Source organism: Ochotona curzoniae, unplaced genomic scaffold (genome assembly GCF_017591425.1).
Source record: "Ochotona curzoniae isolate NIBS_2020 unplaced genomic scaffold, NIBS_Ocur_1.0 scaffold_4701, whole genome shotgun sequence".
Lineage (NCBI taxonomy): Eukaryota > Metazoa > Chordata > Mammalia > Lagomorpha > Ochotonidae > Ochotona > Ochotona curzoniae.
Window position 1 is genome coordinate 12795057 of NW_024467122.1, and position 15175 is coordinate 12810231.

Genomic DNA, 15175 nt, shown 5'->3' on the forward strand with positions numbered 1-15175 from the left:
GAAATAAGATGAACTGAACGCCCAACACTTTCAGTTGGAGTATGTACTCTAAAACTGTCTTGCAAAATTTTCCTCTGGCCCCCAATGTCATTTTGATAAAACACAGTATGTCAGTGATTTTTAAATTGTGCAGCATATTTTCATACTAGCTTTTCTTATGCTTAGAATTTGTCTTCTGTTTCTTATGTTCAAATGTGCTTTTTTTTAATTCATGAAGATTAGTGCACGATTACCTCAAAAGTTTCTAAAAAATGAAATAGCATGATAGGTTTGGTTTTGTGTACATGTTTTTAAAATCCAGAATATTTTTTTTTTCAAAATTACAACTTCCATGAACTTTTTGGAAACTTGCTATACAGGCAAGTAATGTATAACAAGAAATGAAGGAAAATCAATAAATATCAATAAATATTACAGATACAACTACACTGAAATAGAACTTGAGATTCTGAATTTTTTTTTGTTTTTTTAAGTCCCATTAGATATTTATTACAAAATCTTTTTTTCTGTAAAACTGTAGCTGACATCAGTGTAGACTTTTCTAATTTGCATAGCAGAAACTAGATCTAGAACTAGAACTATCACAAATTGACAACTTACAATGAGGAGAGAGCTTGGCATTGTATTTTACACTGATTAAAGAACCAAGCCCCAAGAAGGTGACAGAAACCTCATGACCAACGCTGCGACGCCCCAGAGCAAGGCTAAGGGACTGGACTTTGACATCAGTATCTTTGACACCTGCCCAAATGGTCCCGCTGGACTCATTCTCTGACTAGATACGGAAAAACTGCCTTAAACACTTGGAGTCCAAGCCTAGACAACAGAGGTGGGAAGGAATGTTCATCAGTAAGCCCTAACTACTCTGACCAGCAGGGTGCTGCCGTCTTAACCTCCAGAGTCCTGAGATCACAGGATCTCTGACACAAACCTTCCATATCCAAAGGTTCTACAGATTCCTGGTCCTCCAGGGCGTTCATCCGGGAAGAATCAGTAGAAATTGTTGTTATTGGATCGTTTCTCTTCATTTGCTTTTTTCATGTTCCATTCTTTTCGCTCCTTTGTTTTCTCCCTTTAAAATAGCCGTCATTTGTATGTCTCTTTTCTAAACACTTTTCACCATTAGGGATTATACCAGTGTTGATCCGTGCAAGTAAAAAGTCAAACCAATGCTGAGCATCATCAAATAATTTGCTCATTCGATGCCGAGCATCCATTGAAATGCCTGGGATGTTTTAGACATTCTGTTGACAGGCAGAGATGAACAAGATACAATTTTGCTCTCGACAAAAATCACACAATCTATTCATGGAGAGAAACACATAAAGACATGTGCAATTCACATTGACAATGCCAAAGAACTGACTCACAGTAGGAAGGACAGATTAGTGTGTTTGTTCATATCACCCAGTCTCCTTGAAGTGTTGTCAGGGAAGGGAGTTCAGAAAGTATTAGAACAGTGTTTTTGAAGAATGTCAGATTTTACACACTTAACAGGGCAGAAAACATGAGAAACAAAGGATTTGTTTAAAGATGAAAGATGTGTTACAACTTGGAATTGTATCCTCATTTTTTGAAAAAAAAAATATGACAAAATGTCAACTGGTAACAATTACAGTTACTCATCTGTAAATGACAGGAGCATTTTCTGAGAAATTATTTGATTGACAGTTTTGTATGCAAAAGACCATGATATACATGGTCCATTAGTGGCTGAAATATCAAAATGTTACATGAGATGGGACTGAATAAATTAAAAGGTGTCAACTTGATTTAGATATTTTAATAGTATTGTGAAGACGCACACAAGGAATTTTATCAGAATGTTGCTAACTAAATCATATAGACATTGAAATGGCATTACACTAAGTATGCAATTGCAAGAAGGATTCACATCAAAGTGAAACAGCCTTGCTAGAGTGGAGGACTCTGCATTGTCTGTCCTTGTATTGTTCCATGGTCCCTCCTCTTACAACCTGACGGCTGTCCCCTGTGCAGGCATCACCACCGTGCTAACAATGACTACCCTCAGCACCATAGCAAGGAATTCCCTCCCAAGGGTCTCCTATGTGACCGCCATGGACCTCTTTGTGACTGTGTGCTTCTTGTTCGTCTTTGCTGCCCTGATGGAGTATGCCACCCTCAACTACTATTCAAGCTGTAGGAAACCAAGTGCAGCGAAAAAGAAAACATCGGTGAGTGGCAGTAACAAAGGTTTCCTGGGAAGGAGTGGGAGCATAGTTTGGGGTAAATGCGTACTCAGATGCGATTATACTCCTTTGGAATACATGAAACACGATAAAAATAATAAACAACAAGACTTGAAAAGATTGGATGGAGTTGGCATTGTGACTCAGTAGGTTCCACCAGCACTCTGGATGACAGCATCTAGTGTTGCCAGCTTTTTCCAGCTCCACCTTTCCCTATTTTCATTCCAGTTCCCAGTTAACATGCCTGGGAAGAAAATAGAAGATGATCCAAGTTATCGGGAGCCTGCCACTCATGTTGGAGACATGGATAGATATCTGGTCTCCTGGATTTGGCTTGATTCAACTCTGGCCATTACAGCCATTTGGGGAGTGAGCCAGTGGATTGAAAATTCTCTCTCTCTCTCTTTCTGTAGTTCAGCTCTGTTTCTGTCTTTGTGTATAACTGCCTTTCAAATAAGCAAACCTTAAAGAAAAATAAAGAAAAACAGGAGATTCTGCAGCTATGATTGAAATCTCTCCAGCATCATTACAGAGACTGGTAGTCAGACCTTCAATACTCCCCTGAATATGGATTTCTACAGGACTTTTCTAAAGATCTGCTGTCTTTTCTTGCAGTTATTGCATCCAGATTCCTCACGATGGATACATGAGCGAATAAGCCTACAAGCTCCTTCGGTAAGTATAGCATTACAGGTGCCAAAATTTTGGAGAATGTTTACTAAGCTAAGCTGTGTATAAAAAAACAATTTCTTTTTACTAATGCATGCATGATTCAGATGCCACTTAGGATATTCATATCCCATATCAGAGAATAGAGTTTCAATTCTAGGCTTTCAGTTCCTGGTTCCAAGTTCCTGCTAACTCACACTCTAGGTGACAAAAAATGGTAGTAATTCAGGTGGTTGGCTTGCTGCCATCCATGTGGGAGACCTGGATTGAGTTCCAGGCTACTGTCTTCATCCTTGCTTAGTTCCAACCACACTGGCTACATGCAGAGTGAATCAGCGAATGGGAGCTCTCTGTCCTTCTTGCCACAAGTCCAAATGTTTTCTTAAATAAATGAATAGATAAATAATATCTCAGCTGTGACTTAAAAATTCAACCTAGAACATTGGCCACAAACAAGAGAAAATCATAATCCTTATACCGAGAGGTTAGTATCATGACAAAATTTCTGACTTTTTCCTAGGCATTCAATTAGTATCTATTCATACATTTTACAAAAACTAGGTTATGATCCATGCATTTCTTATACAACCTCCTTGAAACTTAAAAATATGGTTTACATTACTGTTTAATAATGCCATTTTCTGAGATCTTTGTAGCACACACGTTGGATTCAAACATGGACAATTACGACTGGGTACTAAGCCAAGTATGCATACCCATTTTCATGTATAATGTTATATCTGCTAATTTGTATGCAGCTGTGACTAGTTACTTAGATACTGGATACCCAGAAGCAGAATGGTGGGGAAAAGGGGTTGCAGCCTTTCTCAATTGGCATTCCAGGAGCTCTATTAACAGTTCCAGACACCTACATGTCAGAACTGTCCCTGCTGTCAGCTTCATAGGCAAGGAGAAAACAGCCTCCTGTTTCTGAGAAAATTTAGTATTTTTGTTTTTGTTTACAAGCCTAGTTTTATGAGCTGCATCTGAATGTCTTTTAAATTGTATTAGAATTTTAAAATAGATCCTAGGTAGTTTACTGAGGACAATCTTTATCTTTTGTGTGTATGTGTATTTTAATCTATTTTCATAAGAGACATAATAGTTTTTTCTACTTGCACATCATGATAGTTCTAACAGGTTAGTAGAGAAGCCGCTTCTATAGCAATGGAAAGCTACACTGAAAATATAGATTTCACCAACCAAGGCTTCCAGAAAGATCTGATTGGTTCTTGGCAAATTCAAGTCAGGAGCAGCAGGAATAAACCCCAAGAACCCCATGTCACACACAGCAGGGGCTAGAGCTGAGGCAGACACCGACATCTTTGTATACAAATGATACTGTCAACAAAGGGAGTAAAATCCATCCACTTAGAGAAAAAAGAAATTCCCATAAAAGTAGTGGAATTTTTTCTAAATAAGAAGTGTAATGAAGTCAAAGGAAATAGGAAGAAAAACAGTTCACAAACTGAAATGGTGCCAAGCAGGTGTGAGACACCATTCGAGAGCAGCAGCAAGAATTCACACGACAGCCGGTAAAACAGGAAGTTTACCAACTATTACAGGGTATTGCCAGCATTTCCACTCTCAGTGCTTGTTCAGGGACACCATGACCAACCAGAAAAAGCAGAAATGAAGTATACAGGGGTCAGGCTCATGAAAGGTTGCGTGTGTGGTTGGGGGAAGATGGCTCACTTTGTGCCTCTGGCTCCTGGCCTGTCACTTTGTGCCTCTGGCTCCTGGCCCAGGAAACCTGGTGCTTCAGAGAGGTTGTGGAGTTGCATTCTGTACCCAGACAAAGGACGAGTCCATCAGGGTCTCACTGGGGCTAAGGTCCACTTTGGGGAATTATTAGTTAAAATTTCTGCCTTGATTATTGATGACATTTTCATGAGAAAGAAGAAGTGGGTCTACCTAAAAATCTACATATGCAATGTAAATTATAGCATTAAGAATTCTGTTGTAATTGACAGATTACATTGTATATTTAATATTACAATGGTATTGTGAAGTGCATATAAATTGTGGAATGATTAAGTCTGGCATGACCTCACATAGTTAGCATTTCTGTGGCGATTACATAGAGCATTCACTCCATCTGCATTTTCCAAGAATATAATACCTGACTATCATGATGAACTACAGCTACTTTGCTGTATAATAAATTTTATTTTGATCTTGTAAAATGGAATTTGTTTCATTTCCAGTGAGCTATCAAAACATGTAAAAAGAGCTCTCATAAATATAATAATGAGTCTCTGTGTTTCAGTTACCTTGGTTGTATTTTGGTTCTGTAAAGAAAGAATTGGGGAGGGATTTCTCTTGTCCCCAGGAATCTTGTTGCTTGTTTGCCTGTGGCCTCTCAAAGTCCCCTGCCACCACCCCTTATCTCTCTGGTGAGCCGGTCTCCATACCTGCTGAGCTTTCTGTGGCCACTCTGAATTAGCCTCTCCCTCTGGGTTTGTCGTGACTTGTCACGTCTGGCTCTGTTCTACATGCCTTGAAATCAAGCAGTCCAATCCACACGGTAAGGCATAAGCATTCACAAATGTGAGGAAACGAGAGGGTAAACATCTGTCTAAACATTATCAAAGTATACGTGTGGGAAAACCTTTAATGCAAATGTTACTTACTAAAGGCAGATTTTTCCAACTTGATTCTATCAGGAAGATGCACGTTTCTCAAATGCAGGGAAGTCAGACTCAGGGATCTGCTATAGTTCAGCAAATGCCTGTGATATTTAATGTATTAAATACCTGCAAATCTAAGAACCATTAGCCTAAATGATATGTGTCCAAACTAGAGTTGCAGCAACAGCAAGAGCTTCACTCCTGGCTATCCAGTAGACTAGTGGAGGAAGGTAGACAGGTGCACAGTGATGTGTTAACCTGTGGCAGAGATGACTGAACACAGACATGTGAGTAGAGATGGATGCTCAGTGATCACTCGATCCAGGGCTCAGTGCTTCAGGTCTGCCCTCCCACAAAGACAGGTGCTTCCACTTAGAAGGATACACAAACATGTGAAAGAAAGGGCTCAAAGTGTTCCACACTGCAAACTTTTCTCCCGGGGTTGTGACTCCACTGCCCCCATTGAAGAAGATCAAAAGGGGAATGCAGAGGAGTATACCATGTCCGCTTGTAATAATAGTTTTTAATAAAAACATGAGACTTTCTGAATGACCTCATTGCAAGCCCTGGGTTGCTCATGGCAAAGGGGCCAGCCACCCAGCTGTAAATAGGCTTCTCTGTCCTCCTCCCCATTTGACATCACACCCCAGGGCTTCCACTGCCATGACTTTGCTGTTAAGCCTCACACGATACTCATAAAAGCAAATAGGAAAGCGTGTTCTTAGTGCCTTTTGTCTATTCAGTCGAATACAATTCTATAATTGTATCCCCTTCAAAGAATTCACTACAATACACAATTCGCAGCTCTTTATACGATCCTGGCCACGGTCAGTGGAGCAAACAGGGTTCTCGGACTCTGCTTTTCAAGGTTAGAACGTGTCCCTCTCATTTATTCTCCTCTCTCTTTCCCACCTTGACTTCTATGTTAAGAGGTGAATTTAGAAAGTAGGAACCATGGTGCTCCCACCAGCTTTGTTTGAGGTGGCAAGCAGTGTGCAGCTGATCAATTTTTACAAATTTCACGGAATAAGAAGATGCTTCCAACATTCTCCAACTTTGCTTTTCGGTATTCACACATACTTCCATATGGAATCAACAGAGACTATCAGCTGATGCCTGCACACAGACAATGGGGAACACTCCTCAGTCATAAAAATAATGAAATCCTGTCTTTGCCAACAAAATGAATGTGAATAGAAACCAGGATACTTAGTGAAATAAGCCAGTCTGAAAAAACAAATATCGTATGCTCTCTCTGATAGGTGGCCACTAATATAGGATACAAAGTAAATATGAATGCAGCAGATATCTTGTGTCATAATCGTTGCTTATAAACCTTGTTTTTATTCTTTGGAATTGTGCTGTTGCTACTTTCTACTTGTTGAATACTTTTGGTTAGTGGTGAATTAAGCCTGTGATTATACAATATACTGAAGTTATGTCTTTGCAAAAAATAGGAAAAAAAAGGAAAGAGGTTGAAGGAGAGAAAAAATGGAAGGAATTATGATTATCTTCTAAGAGCTGTACCTATGAAATTCATTAAATCTGGTTTCTTTAAAAATATAAAATATGTACATATTTACTGCACATCAACAAAAAGAAAGTAGAAAAGGGACTTGAAATAGTTGATTTATGTTTCAAAATATGCTCTACCAACCTCAACAGTAATCTGGAAACACAGAAGTTTGGAAACTGCATTTCCTTGCCTTAGGCTTGCTTTGATCTGAAAGGATTGACTGGGGAGTTTGAGGGGTGGGCATGTCCATGCTTTTTATCTAATAGTCAGGTGTAATTTGTTCTTTTTGTCTGATACACTTCAGGCTGTCTCTGTTGCATTTCCTGATGGCTGTTATGTTTTTCTCGTTGCCTACAGAACTACTCTCTCCTCGACATGAGGCCACCACCACCACCTACAATGATCACTTTAAACAATTCTGTGTACTGGCAAGAATTTGAAGATACCTGTGCTTATGAGTGCTTGGATGGAAAAGACTGTCAGAGCTTCTTCTGCTGCTATGAAGAATGTAAATCAGGCTCCTGGAGAAAAGGACGTATTCACATAGACATTTTGGAGCTGGACTCATACTCGCGGGTCTTTTTCCCCACGTCGTTCCTACTGTTTAACCTGGTCTACTGGGTTGGGTACCTGTATCTCTAAGTGCTGCCCTTAGTGATGAGTGAAAAGCACTTGGCTCACACCCTTTTCCTTCGATCACCCCCTGATCAGTAGTGAACAACCAGAAGTACCAAGGAAGGGCACTGCTCAGTTTAAGTCATACATGACCTTCCCACAGCACAGGATGTGTCTAGCAAATACTTCTATTACGTATTTTACACCCCCACACTCACACATTAATTGAATTTTAAAGTGATATTCTTGTTCGCGCCTTATTGAATCTGTAGCTTGGTGATGTTTATGAATAATTTTGCATATTGGAAGCAGCTGTGGACTAACTGGCCATGGCAAGAAATGTATAACCCATGCAAGCATATATAACACTTTCTCGGGCCCTTACTTCTTGTGTCCTATTCCTTTGCAACCTTTAGCATCAGCTTCCATGTGCATTGGGACGTTTCCAAGTACAACACACTGAGTCACCCTGGGTCCCATCTTCATGGGCACTCTGAGTTCAAATGTGACCTGTTTCGTTCGCAGTTTCCTCTCACTGTGGCCTCTTTCACTCTGACATCGTCATTGCTATATATCACCCCTAAACCCACTAACCTCACCCTAGGCCTGGGATATGTGTACATGTAATATCTGGAAGTTCTGTTTGAGGAAAAATACAATTTGTTTTTAGTTTTTATGCCATTTACATCATATATGTTGATTATCTCTGAGCATTAGGTTAAAGCGTTAGCCAAAAATGCTGAGAATCAATAGCATTGAAACGTGGATTCTTGGACTGGTTCAGTTTGAGTTCAGTGTTCTACCTGAAGAGTTGTTTTATCATAGTAAGCTCAATCCCAGAATATGTGTTCAGCTAATGTTACTATGGATTCAGTAAGTGTTTTCAGTTTGTAAGGAAAGGTACAAGGCATACACAAACTTTTGACTTTAAAAACCTGTTGCAGAAGGTGAAAGAAATGTAGGTAGAAGGTTAAAAATTTTATTACTTTTCAAGTCAAACAAACTTTAGATGCAAAAAATGGATAGTGGTTATTGCCAATTCTATATTTTGATGAACAAAAATTATTTTATACTTTTAAATATGGATATCATAGCAAAATTCCAAAGAAATGAACCCCCAAATCAATACTCTTTTGATATTTTTATAACACAATACCTATTTGCTTCTTGATACAGCTCTTTGTTATAACTGGATGTCAGAATGAACTTCATACAACTCTTTCAAAACTTCCCAACAGGAATCAGGGAGGTCGGAGGGTCCCACTGTTTATTTAATAATGCTTGGTGTCAACATCTCTGTGCTTCTCTCCTTTCTCATCCAGAAAACAGAATTAATCATCTTGGGAAATCATGAACTTTTGCAGTATATATCATATTATTATCACTCCAAAATGAAAAGATTATGAAGAGAAATTATATGAGAACAGTGAATTCACCAAATTGCTGGATGTTTATTTGATACAGGAGAGACTGGAAGTGGAAAAGGTCAGAAACTTGGTACTGGATATACCCATTTATTCTTATCAACTTTCTTCGTTATCAAGTCAATGTAAAACTACCAATTCATCATCACCTGGTTTTCAAAAACTCAAGTCTGTATAGTATTGAAACATTCATACTCTTTTCTTCCTATCAAATCAGAATTTTGATTTGATAATTGGCTACAAAAGCCACAAGCTAACTGATTTCTGCTTAGCAAATTCAGTCTTTAAAATGAAATAGTAAACAGGTTGAAAACATTGTTGCAAATGAAATTTCTCCTGTAGTGGAGAATTCCACTTGCCTGGTTCTGTCCCTCATGTTAAACAACCTTGTTTGCCTTTAACAGTTTTGGAGGAAAGGACTCCCCCATTACACCACCACACTGTGTATAGAAGACAGTCTTTTTTCAAAACAAAATCCCACTTGATGGATTTATAGCTTCCAATACTAGGAAAAGTTTCAACCTGTTAAATTTTTTAAAAAGTTCTCAAGAGAACTGAATTTTCTAGTAAAATTCCTCTTGGGAGGAACATAACCCAAGACCTTTTTCATAACACAAATTTGGCCCAATGTTACCTTAAAATAATTTTACTGAGCCTTTTTATTTCAAAATTACTCAATGTTTGGATTTCTTACCAACTCTTGTGACATTATACACACAGGAGTTATATACGAATTGCCTCTTCTCTGAATCCAGCCATTCTTTTTCCAAACCTCAACAATGCCTCTGATCAAAACACAGCAATTCTTGACTCCTTTCCCATGGAGAACTTTCATCTCAAGGTAGTTTAGTAGCTATTCACTAATAGTACGTAAGATAGATTCTTGGATATACAGTTATCTACCCCCTACATGATTCATCTAAAAAGAATGAAAACATCCCTCCAAATCACTCCAATGCCTGAGTAATTCAATTTTCTGTGTCAACTTAACTCCTGAGATGAACCTCCTCAGTCCACAATATGGCAGAACTAAGTGCACCCCACTCGGGAGCTTTCAAAACATGGATGTGTTTAATTTTTGAAACTTGGAGGCACAGGGACAGTGTAAAGGAACTGCCTCCTTCTTCAATGGAACTCTCCTTTGCTTGGCGACTGGTTCCCAGGGCTATGTGGGGCACACTGGCTCAAGGAAAGTCCCGTGGCTCTGCCCTGGCTTGCTTTGCCTGTAGAGTTGGAAGCATTTTCAGAGCAATCTTTCCAAGCGATTGTGTTCCAGAGGTGCTACTGTGTTCCTCACTTTCAGAAATCTCCTAAAGCGAGGAGGTGACAGTTCTATATTTGGACAAGGATTCCAAATTTCTGACCACTGTGGATCATATTTAAACTGTGACTGTCTCTCTTTTAAGCTGCCTCTTGGGGGAGAGGAAAGAGAGAAGGAAAGGCATTTCACATGAATGGAATTAGAGCAAAATTCAGAGCTTCAGAAGCTTGGACTTCTAAAGGACCCAGCAACACTGACCAAAACAGAGAACCCTAAAACTGGATGAAGGACAATATTGATATAACTTAGTCTGGACTCTGCTAGTACTTCTCCCAGTCTACCCATATTTTGGGTATGCCTTAAAACAAAACAAAAAGCTCCCATCCTAAAGATCTTGTAAAACTTTCCATCTCCTCAAATCAACTGTATTTCAAGCCAGGTTTTATTCTCTTTTGTGAATGCATAAAAATATAATTCCATTTCTGTATATGCCAAAAAGTCAGTTAACCATAAAGATTTTTTCATTCCTCAATGGAGGTAATTCTTGTCTTTAAGCAAACTGTTTTCATACAACATTTGAGGAACTGGGACCAATCTAAAAGTTAGATTCATAGTCCTGACCGGAGATATGGATGTCAGTAGGGAACCTTGCAGCAGAATTTTTTACATGGTGATGGCTTGCTGCATTCAAACTAAGGTTTTAGGCATGTTGTTCATAGTTCTCAAATTTTCACACACTAGGGGCAATGGAGGAAAAGACCAGCACCCCCATTATAGCATTGACCAGAGCGTGCCAAAACTAAAGAGCGATGGGCCACACACTCAAAAGGGCTAGAACACAAAACGAACAAAACCTCTTTTTTCTTCACCATGTTTTATTTTCCAACAGCTGCTGAAGTGGAAACTTCGTGTGATTTTTTCTGAGACTTAAAAAGTTACAACTGGTTTCCAACCATAGCTCGATAGTAGTTCGATGCTCTGAAGTCTCAAAATATTTTGAATTTGCTCTATGATCTTGTAACCATTTTTGATTGCTTTTGAGGAGTTTATAAACTATATACTTATGAGATTTCATCTGAAATTTCTATAAAAATCAGTAAGTAACTTGGGATAAACGTAATATCACTTAAATAAAACACACTAAAGTCTGAAACTCCATTTGTACTGATCAGTGTCCATTTTGAGCTTCTGAACATTGTCATCTTAAAAGTATGAAGAAAGGTATTTAGAAACAGGAGGGAAAGAACCAGATATGGTGGATATGTTATAAATGTTTGGTTCACGGTTTTCTGTTGATTTCCCTGCTTGAAACTGTCCCAAGCTTAGTAAACGTGTAATAGGTGTGTCTTATTTTTTCAGATTGGCCCATCGGAAACATTTAGGCTCACCCAGTTTGGAGCAACTACATATTTAGTGTTCATATAGTCACATCCAAAGAAGCAGAATAGTAATATAGCAATGATGCTACCATTTTAGGAGAAATGACAGGTCCTGCCTCTGAGTCCTTGTTGACATACTTTGAACTATGAAAGTGTAGCTTCGTAATTGTGAGGAGAAAACATCTATGTCTTGGGGTGATCAGATAGCAATTCATTCCATTTAAATCCTGGAAGAATGGAAATGTACCTTGGTTTTTTTCTTTATTTCTGAGAGTTTGGGAGATTAGAAATCATAGTGTTACCACTTCTTTCAAAATTTCTTCTGATGACAAGTTAGTAATTCTAGGGAAAAAATAAACCTCATTTTGTTTTATTAGGGCTGAGTAGGATAATTTAATTGTAGGATGGTTTGGTTTTTAATACTATAAGTTAAACCCTTTACACCTCTCTCTCTCTCTCTCTCCCTCTGTCTCTCTCTCTCTCTCATTTTTTTCTTTTTATTGGAAAGGCAGATATACAGAGAAAGGGAGAGAGAGAGAGAAAGATCTCTGGTGCACTGGTTCAGTTCCCAAGTAAATGCAATGGCTGGAGCTGAGTTGATGTGAAGCCAAGAGTCAAGAACTTTTTTCAGGTCTTCCATGCGATGCAGGGTTCCAAGGCTTTGGAGCTTCCTTTATTGCTTTCCAAGGCCACAGGCAGAGAGCTGGATGGGAAGTGGAGCAGCCCCAGGACATTGACCAGTGCCTATATGGGATCCTGACACAAGCAAGGCGAGGATTTAGCCATGGAACCATTATGCCCAAATTCCTTACATCTTTTATTCTGCTTATATGAAAGCCTAATTTTAGAAATGTTTGAATAAATCAATGCCAAAATGTTAGTTTAACAATCAGCTACTAAAAAAATGTTTTCCTGTTCTAGTTAACCTTGTGGGCTTTTGAGATTATGTTACACATGACCTTGAGCTAGACAATAATTAGGCAGACAAAACACATGCTCGTGCACACACAGCACACCCAGAATAAGCACTGCGTGACTGTGGAGTTCAGGTAATTGAGACAACTGCAAATTGCTATGTGTGAATTATTCAGATAAGCAGCAACATTCCTCATTTTTCAAATCTGTGAATACAACACAAGGTTTTCCAGCCCAGTGAACAGATCACACAGCATGAGGAAGACGTTTCCTACAGGGAAAGAAGGCCCTTTGTATCTCTGTAGGACACAGTTTAAACCAAGCAGGCTGAAAAGTAGAGTGACTGTCAATAATGAAATCCTCACAGTGAGTGCATATCTGCTATATTTTTCTTCCTTGATATGCAATGTTTTGCCTTTGTTTCCCCAACAAAGTACAGTCTTCCCTCCAGATTGGTGGATTCTGCATCTGTTCAGTCATCCTAACACAGAGCAAAAATATTCCTTAAAAATTTCATCTCTACCAAATTCTTGCAGAATGATTGCCTTGGTAATATTCCGTAATGACATAAGAGTACTTCATAAAGTTCAAGGATAACGAACTAAAAGAAAATGTGCATTATTCAAGAGGTAGGTTTAAAGAAAGGAGTGACAGAGAGAGAAGGTCTTCCATCCACTGACTCACTCCCCAAATGGCAGCAATGGCCAAAACTCAACTCATCCAAAGCAGGGGGCCTGGAGTCTCCTTCAGGTTTCCCAAGTGGATGCAGGGTCTCAAGGAGTTGGGTCATCCTCCACGACTTTTCTAGGTTATAAGCAGAGAGCTGGATCATAAGTGGAGTGGCCGGGGTACAAATTGGCACCTCTATGGGATGCTGGTGCCACAGGGTTGAGGAGATTAGCCTGTGCACTACTTCACCAGTCCCTTTCCATGAACTTTAATTGCACCTTCATATAGCATAACAACTACTTACACTGCATTTGATTAAGTTTGGTGTTATAAAGTAATCCAGAGATGACTTACAACACATAAGAGTATGCTCATAGGCTTTAAGCCCACAAGCCATTTTATAAAAGGGACTTAAGCATTTGTATATGGCGGTTCTTGGAACTGACCATCTGTGACACCTAGGGATGGCTGAAATGTTTACATGTCCTGTGACAGCCTTAGACACAGGTTTCACCTGCTTGCCTCATATATAGTGAAGTCCCATCCCAGCAAAGGACATTCATGAACGCATCCACTTTGGACTTTTTTCAATATGCATTTCTTAGACTAGTAAGCTGCAGCACAGTCATGTTTTCTCCCAAGGTATCTGTCTTTTCAGTGACTACATTGCTAGCAATCCCTTTTTTAAAAAAAGCACGAGACTTCGCATTTTCTATTAGTTTGCCAATACATAGCTGTTTGTAAAAAAGGAATTCCCAAATCGCCTCTGGGAAAATAACCTTTGGGCCATAAGCTGTGTTTTTATGGACATTTTGATAATCAGGATGAATGACAATAAATGAGGTGACAGCCTGCCAATCCTTTCCTCCCTCCCCCCTTCCCTGCTGCCTCATGTCAAGCTGAGCTTTTAATCAGGAAGTGTGATGCTGCAGGTGGGCAGCCAGACTTGTCCTCAGGAGGATGAGGACACAACTCATGTAGAGTCGCAACTCTACAGGCGGGTGAGAGTAATCTGGGATGACTGGCTGGGTCATTATGACTTTCTTGACTAATTAACCTCTGTGTAATAGAAGATGACCCTGGGGCTCCCCAGAACACTGTCTTGTTTTTTAATGCAAGGGGAGCTACTTATGAGTACCTTTTGCCTTTGGAGCCATAAAAAAACTTCATTGAAAACAGCTTAAAGAATAGTCCTACTCCGCTGTCAGATTCTGTTCTCCAGGAACACATGAGAGCTTGTTGTTCACATTTAGAACAGGAGGAAACTTTTGGTCAATTCTGCCAGTGAGTGCATCCTTCCGCAGCACATAGAGCAAGCTGGGTCACTTTGATACTGTGGTAGTGACATCAGAGCACACCATCTCCCATCGAACCATGACACAGTCCCTGCGGCTCCATCAGGTAGTCAACCACAGGCATTAGGTCCTGCACATCCATGTTGGCCTTGGAAGCCACAGAGACGCAAAAAGGAAGAAGAAAAGTTTGCATTCTCAGGTAACTTTCCATGAAACTAAAAAATAAGTAATGTGGTAAAATATCTTGCTGGTTAAATTTGCAAATGTTTAGTCAGATGTGATGGCAGAATGTCAGAGGAAATACACTGTGTTACCACCATCATCATCATCATTCTTTTCCATATTCCTGACTAATCCTTAGCTCCTTAATTTGACGGGAAGATTTAATGTCTTTTCTGGACCAACAGCAAAATTAGAATTTAGATTAAGGGGGAAGAAATGGAAGATTTTAATTTTTGTTTAAACAATAAACACACATAGTTCAAAATGTGACAGCCTCCAACATTTTCAGAACTGCTGTTTTCTTGCAGCTTGTCTGTCTGCCCTGCCTTAATCAGAATTTGGTGTTATGTAGGAGAATACTCCACCTGGC

General features: G+C 39.3%; 1 protein-coding gene across 1 annotated transcript in view; it reads left to right on the plus strand.

Moving 5' to 3' along the window:
- Nucleotides 1-7981, plus strand: part of GABRG3 (gamma-aminobutyric acid type A receptor subunit gamma3) — a 503489-nt gene extending 495508 nt beyond the window's left edge. Inside the window, exons 8-10 of the mRNA XM_040969452.1 lie at nt 1999-2195; nt 2826-2885; nt 7383-7981. Coding sequence (XP_040825386.1) covers nt 1999-2195; nt 2826-2885; nt 7383-7667 — 542 coding nt within the window. The 3' untranslated portion in view covers nt 7668-7981. The remainder of the gene's footprint in view (nt 1-1998; nt 2196-2825; nt 2886-7382) is intronic.
- The last annotated feature ends 7194 nt before the right edge of the window (nt 7982-15175 follow it).